Source organism: Silene latifolia, chromosome 8 (assembly GCF_048544455.1).
Source record: "Silene latifolia isolate original U9 population chromosome 8, ASM4854445v1, whole genome shotgun sequence".
Classification (NCBI taxonomy): domain Eukaryota; kingdom Viridiplantae; phylum Streptophyta; class Magnoliopsida; order Caryophyllales; family Caryophyllaceae; genus Silene; species Silene latifolia.
The window spans coordinates 79,159,199-79,165,832 of NC_133533.1; the positions used below are offsets into that span (position 1 = coordinate 79,159,199).

Consider the following 6,634-nt stretch of genomic DNA (forward strand, 5'->3'; position numbering starts at 1 on the left):
TTACCTCGTATTCATTAGCACAACTGTAATATCTCCTTTCACGTTCAACTGTAACCTTCTCTCTAACCCTTTCTTCTTCCTCATATTATTCCCTAAAAAATTATTCTTCATACTGGTTTAATAACATCCTTTCATCCTTTACTTAGTTCTTTAATATTTCCTTAAATTTTCGACCATATTCATCCTCTATTTAGTTCATTACTTATATTTCATGGCTGATATGGAGATTGTGGCTTATGAGGCTATTGAGAACGGTATGAGTACTCGTAATTTAATTGTTCTATAGAGATATTTACTAGTTAAACGTCTGTATTGTCAGAAATCGAATTGTGTTTATATGAATAGTAATATGTAATGTATGTAGTTGTAATATTTGCATGGTGTGAAATTTATCTTTATATTTTTTTTGGGGGTGACAGATGAACATGTGGTGTTTGTATGTAGACATATTAGAAAAGGGAGAGGAACGAAGGTAAGGGAAAAAGGCTACATAACTTTTTTTTAGACGATGGAGGGGAGACGAGTGGTCGTTGGCAGTAGTTTTTGGATTAGGGTTTTTGACAATTTTGGCTTAACTTAAGTTTTAGGTGTTGTACATTAGAGTTTTTTGAGCAGATTTTTTTTACTGCTATGTTATTACGTGGGTAATCAGCCGAATTTTTTTTTATTGATATGTTACTGATATGTTAGTACGTTGGTATAGTTTCCTTTGAGTAGGCTTTTTTTTTTTTACTGATATTTTAGTTTTTTGATTTGTTTGTGTCGTCAGTTACAGCTGATGCAGATGATGAAATAATTCCACCGGTGTCAGAGGAAGAATTTTGTAAGCAGTTGGAGGACGTATTTACACCATACATTGGGATGGAGTTTGAGGATATTGAGGAAGCTATAACATTTTATAAGGTGTACGCACTTGGGGTTGGGTTCGATGTGAGAAAATACACGACTAAAAAGTGGCGTGACGGTACTATAAAATCAAAACTATTGGTTTGTAATAGGGAGGGGTTTACAAAATCAAGTAACGAAAGTCCGGGTAAGGAAGAAGATGGAAGTAAGCAGGAGAGAAGAAATAAGCTTAAGAGGATTGGTTGTAAAGCTCGGATGAGGTTATTTTTGAAGAATGGTGTGCTTTTAGTGGACCGGTTTCATGAAGAACATAATCACGAGCTTGTTGCTGTCAAAGATAGGGAGTTTCAAAAATTATCCAAAAACATTTCCAAGTATCACATGGGACTAATTGTCTCAAATTCAAGGGTTAGTAGCTTAAAGTTTTAAAATTTTACGTTTAAAGTTTCACAATGTACTATTAAAGTTTCAATAGCGAGTGTGTGTTATGGTGTCATAGTTTTTATGTTGTAAGTTGTTGATGTTTTAATTTTTGTATATTACAATTTCGTAGTTCACGCATAAAGTTCCATTACTGAAATATGTAGTTGAATTTCCGGAAATAGATTTAATGTTTCACAAAATGTGAATTAGACTTTCAAAATTGTCTTTAAAAGTTTCAGTGCTATATGTGGCAGTTTGCAGACATGAACTGTGTTGAAGTTGCAAAATTTGTCGTTAAAATTTTAAAGTTAACCTCTAAAGTTTTAGTACTCAGCTTGGGTGTTAAAAGTCGGGAAAGATAATGTTGTTATTTTTTTTTCCATGACCTCAGTTAAAGTTTCAGAAAAGAGTGTTGAATTTTTGAATGGAACGGTTAAAGTTTCATTGACAGTTACATTTGTGAGAATGAATTTTACTGAACAGGGTTAAAGTTTGTACAACTGATAGGTAGAAATTATCGATGTAGACGTTTGAATGTTCGAGTGTGAATTTAATTTACGTTCGAGGTTGGTTTGTTAATTCATTGCAGCTGAATATTGGAGCAACAAGGACTTACAGAATGTGTAAGGAGGTTGTTAACGGGTACCACAATATAGGGGCTAGTTTGAACGACTTCAAAAATTTTCAAAGAGACATAAAGTGTTTTATTCATGAAAGAGACGAACAACTTTTCATTGATCACTTCAAGAACATGGCAGAGACTCGGCCAGACTTCTACTTCGACTATGATGTTGACGTAGATGGTAGCCTACGACGCGCAATTTGGGCGGATGGAATTGCTAGGAGGAACTACTCTGTCTTTGGAGATGCCGTTTCTTACGACCCTACTTACTCCACTAACAAGTACAAGATGGTTTTCACTCCCTTCACAGGGATTGACAACCATAAACGATCAATAACTTTCTGTTGTGCCCTTATAGCAAAAGAAACTACGGAACCGTTTAATTGGGTGTTCGAGAGGTTTTTGATTGCTATGCGGGGAAAGGAACCAGAGTACATCATAACAGATCAAGATCCTGGAATAATTGCGTCAGTACCCGAAAAATTCAAGACAGCACGACACCGGTTCTGCATGTGGCACATTATGAATAAGGTTCCCTATAAGTATGGTAGCAAAAGGAAAGATTACCAGGTATTTCTAAAAAAGTTAAATGTTATTGTATGGGACGAGGAACTTGAAGCATAGGAGTTCGACAATATATGGTCAGCAATAATGGAGGAACACGTACCCATTGACATTGAATGGTTTACGGACTGCTATGATATAAGGAGGCAGTGGGTGATGGCGCACTGTAAGGACTTGAGAATGAGTGGTATTATGAGGATGACACAACGGTCGGAAAGTGAAAACAGTTTTTTCAAGAGGTTTGAGGGGAGAAATGGTACTCTTGTTGAGTTTTGGATGCGCTTTGAAAGTGCTTTGGACCAACAAAGACACAACCAGAAGAGGCTTGATAACGAAAACCGTCATTCAAACCCAAAGTTATGCAGTAAGTTGGCAATAGAGACTGATGGTGCGAAGATTTACACACATGATATTTTCGAGGAGTTTCAAGAGGAGTTAAAGAATGCAATTGGTGGATTTAGTTGCAAGGGTTTCTTGGAGTCGAACAACTTAGAGGTTACTACCTTGAAGGATTCATTGGGAGGCCGTAATTTTGATATTCAGTATAACCCAGGTATGAGTAATTTAGTACGTAGCAGATTTATTACTTGTTAAGAAGTGTTTTACATAGTTGAAGTATTAGAATTTCATGAAATTGTCTTAAAGTTTCAAAGTTTAAATTTCATAAAACTATGTTTAAAGTTTTACATAGGTGAAGTATTAGTACGTTGATTTATTACTTGTTAAGAATTGTTTTAGATAGTTGAAGTATTAGAATTTCATGAAATTGTCTTAAAGTTTCAAAGTGTAAGTAATAAAGTTTCTTTTAGTCATGAAAGTTTCAATTTCATTTGCTAACTCAGGGACTTTTGAGGCGAGCTGTTCCTGTAAACTTTTTGAGAGGAATGGAGTACTCTGCAGGCACATAATTTGGATTTATTCCGGTAATGGGGTAAATGAAATTCCGGAATCTGCGATTGCTAGGAGATGGACAAAGGATGCATTGCGGAGTGGTGACTATAGTACCGGGGAGTGTACAAATGACATGGATATTGTAGACAGTAAGCAACTTCAGATGACAAAATTGTGGTCGGAAATTCACGAAACAATTGGAGTGCTTGTTGATAAGGAAAAGGAAGACGTTGAAGGTCTTAGTAATTTAATAAGGGAATTTAGAGAGAAGCTGACACCGGTAGGTGAGAAGTTGAATAAACAACATGAAATGGAGAAATTACTTGGTTGTAAAGCAAGTAAGGAGATTTCTATACTGCCACCTAAATATTCCAAAAACAAAGGGAGTGGGAAAAGGATTTTGTCTAGTAAGGCGAAGGCCATTGCAATTGCCAGTAAGCCGAAACGCATGTGCAATAATTGCAAGCAAATGGCACACCATGACAAGAGGAACTGTCCTAACCCTTTTGCTGAGCGTCCACCGCAATTGTCGGAATCATCTGAAGAAGAGGAGGAGGAAGAGGAAGAACTAGAAGACTTGTCGGAGGAGTAGGAATTTTTTTATATTAAAATGTATTCGTGAAGTTAATGTCCTAGTTTTTTTGGTAAAACTTTGAAGTTAATCTGTTGTATGCAAGGGAAGTAGATGTTTGTGTAGTCAGGGTCTATGTTCGATTTTTTGTATTTTAAAATTTTGAAGTTTATGGTGAAATTTAAGGTAGCCAATCTTTGGATTGAAAAATCCCATGCAATGTTGAAGTTTCACAGTTATTCTTTTACAATTTCCAGGTTCAGGCATGAATTTTTAAAAATATTGCTTTGAAGTTTCAACATGAGTTAGTTGAAGTTTCACTGTTGGTGCATAAAGTTTCAGAATGTGAACAGTTCTCATGAATTTTAAATATTATTGTATGATTGTTTGAAATTTGTGAGGTGAAATTTCAAAATACGTCTTAAAAGTTTGAAGAGTTAATAGTGGAATTTAAAAAATATCTACGTAGTTGAAGATTTAACATGAGGCAGTTGAAATTTCAAAGGTGAGGATTAAAGTTTCAGATTGTCGACAATTGAAATGGAATTTAAATATTATTGGATGACGTTTCAAAGTTTGTGAGTTAAAATTTCGAAAAGCGTCGTCAAAGTTTCAGAAGTTGTCTTTGGGATTTTATTATTCTATCTTTGATTGAAGTTTCAACTTGTGTAAATTGAAATTTCGAAGTTGATGTTTAAAGTTTCAGAATCTGGAGGAGTCACTTGAAATGTGAATAGCTTAGGTTAAAGTTTCAACAGTTATGAGTTAAAATTTCAGAAAGTGTCCTCAAAGTTTCAAAAAGTGACTTTGGATTTTTTATTTTCATCCGTTTGGTTGAAGTTTCAACTTCAGTGAGTTGAAATTTCAATGTTGACGGTTAAAGTTTCACAATGTGGAGAATTCACTTGGAAGTGAAATATTTTAGGTTGAAATTACAAAAGTTGTGAATTAAAATTTCAAAATGTGCTGTCAAAGTTTCAGTATTTAAAATTGGAATTTAAATATTATAAATTTAAATATTGTTGGCTGAAATTTGAAAATTTTTGATTTAAAGTTTTAAAATCCTTCGTCAATGTTTCAGAAGTTTAGTTTTGAATTTTATTATTACATGCTTAGTTGAAGTTTCAACATGACTCAGTTGACATTTCAAAGTTGAGGCTTAAAATTTCAGACTGGAAAATTCAATAAAGTTACAAAATTTTTAAACTAACATTTCAAACGATGGCCAAAAAGTTTCAACTGAAAACTTGCAGACTTTTTTCATTTAATGTTGATCCTGCTAGAAAAGTATAGCTAGTACAAATTTAAGTACATTCAAAACAGTACACATGATCAAACAGTAGTAGGCTACATGAAATATTAATAAAACATTGTTATTTTTTATTCAAGATCTTCGAAACTTTACGCCTAGCATATACGACTTTCCATAAGCTTTCCTTTTCAGCAATAAATATCTTCACATTGTCCATGGTTTATGCTCGAACTTTGTTCATATCGGATAATACAAGGGTCACAGCCAGTTGGATACACAGATAGCGCCGGCCAATCTTTGATTTATTATGATCCAAGGGTCGAAATATAACCCAGGTATGAGTAATTTAGTACGTTGTTGATTTATCACTTGTTAAAAAGTGTTTTACGTAGTTGAAGTAGTAGAATTTCATGAAATTGTATTAAAGTTTCAAAGTATAAGTAATAAAGTTTCTGTTAGTCATGAAAGTTTCAATTCATTTGCTAACTCAGGGACTTTTGAGGCGTGCTATTCCTGTAAATTTTTGAGAGGAAAGGACTACTCTGCAGGCACATAATTTGGATTTATTCCGATAATGGGGTAAAAAATATTCCGAAATCTGGGATTGCTAGGAGATGGACAAAGGATGCATTGCGGAGTGGTGACTATAATTGTACCGGGGAGTGTACAGATGACATGGATATTGTAGACAGTAAGCAACTTCATATGACAAAATTGTGGTCGGAATTTCACGAAACAATTGGAGTGCTTGTTGATAAGAAAAAGGAAGACGTTGAAGGCCTGACTAATTTAATAAGGGAATTTAGAGAGAAGCTGACACCGGTTGGTGAGAAGTTGAATAAACAACAGCAAATGGAGAAATTACTTGGTTGTAAAACAAGTGAGGAGATTTCAATACTGCCACCTAAATATTCCGAAAACAAAGGAAGTGGGAAAAGGATTTTGTCTAGTAAGACGAAGGCCGTTGCAATTGCCAGTAAGCCGAAACGCATGTGTAATAATTATAAGCAAATGGCACATCATGACAAGAGGAACTGTCCTAACCCTTTTGCTGAGCGTCCACCGCAATTGTCGGAATCATCTGAAGAAGAGGAGGAGGAAAAAGAAGAAGTAGACGACTTGTGGAGGAGTAGAAAATTTTTTATATTAAAATGTATTCATGAAGTGAATGTCTAAGGATTTTTGGTAAAACTTTGAAGTTAATCTTTTGTATGCAAAGGAAGTAGATGTTTGTGTTGTAAGACAGAGTTTTTGAAAATCCTGAAGTAGGACTATTCTAAATTTGAATGTCATTGTTGAAGTTCGAATTTTTTTATTTATAAATTCTGAAGTTTATGGTGAAATTTAAAGTAGCCAATTTTGGAATTGAAAAATCCCATGCAGTGTTGTAGTTTCACAGTTATTCATGTACAATTTCCAGGTTCATGCATGAAATTTTAAAAGTATTGCTTTGGAATTTAAATAT

The 6,634-nt window shown here is 34.4% G+C and overlaps 3 protein-coding genes across 3 annotated transcripts; all 3 read left to right on the forward strand.

Moving 5' to 3' along the window:
- The first annotated feature begins 211 nt into the window (after positions 1-211).
- Positions 212-2,515, forward strand: LOC141595410 (protein FAR1-RELATED SEQUENCE 5-like). Its single transcript, XM_074415374.1, has 3 exons — positions 212-254; positions 770-1,254; positions 1,859-2,515. Exons 1-3 carry the CDS (start codon positions 212-214, stop codon positions 2,513-2,515), a joined length of 1,185 nt encoding a protein of 394 aa, XP_074271475.1.
- A 27-nt stretch (positions 2,516-2,542) lies between these two features.
- On the forward strand, positions 2,543-3,938 carry LOC141595411 (protein FAR1-RELATED SEQUENCE 1-like). The gene is made up of 2 exons (XM_074415375.1): positions 2,543-3,008; positions 3,298-3,938. Exons 1-2 carry the CDS (start codon positions 2,543-2,545, stop codon positions 3,936-3,938), a joined length of 1,107 nt encoding a protein of 368 aa, XP_074271476.1.
- Positions 3,939-5,844: 1,906 nt separating this feature from the next.
- On the forward strand, positions 5,845-6,345 carry LOC141595412 (uncharacterized). Its single transcript, XM_074415376.1, has one exon. The coding sequence runs from the start codon at positions 5,845-5,847 to the stop codon at positions 6,343-6,345; it is 501 nt and encodes a 166-aa protein (XP_074271477.1).
- The last annotated feature ends 289 nt before the right edge of the window (positions 6,346-6,634 follow it).

Bases quoted from the DNA above. Each gene is read 5' to 3' on its own strand.
- LOC141595412 (XM_074415376.1), top strand. From the start codon at position 5,845: ATGGATATTGTAGACAGTAAGCAACTTCATATGACAAAATTGTGGTCG.
- LOC141595410 (XM_074415374.1), top strand. From the start codon at position 212: ATGGCTGATATGGAGATTGTGGCTTATGAGGCTATTGAGAACG. The intron at 255-769 runs GTATGAGTACTC...TTGTGTCGTCAG, and splicing joins TTATGAGGCTATTGAGAACG to TTACAGCTGATGCAGATGAT. The intron at 1,255-1,858 runs GTTAGTAGCTTA...AATTCATTGCAG, and splicing joins TAATTGTCTCAAATTCAAGG to CTGAATATTGGAGCAACAAG.
- LOC141595411 (XM_074415375.1), top strand. From the start codon at position 2,543: ATGGAGGAACACGTACCCATTGACATTGAATGGTTTACGGACTGCTAT. The intron at 3,009-3,297 runs GTATGAGTAATT...TTGCTAACTCAG, and splicing joins TGATATTCAGTATAACCCAG to GGACTTTTGAGGCGAGCTGT.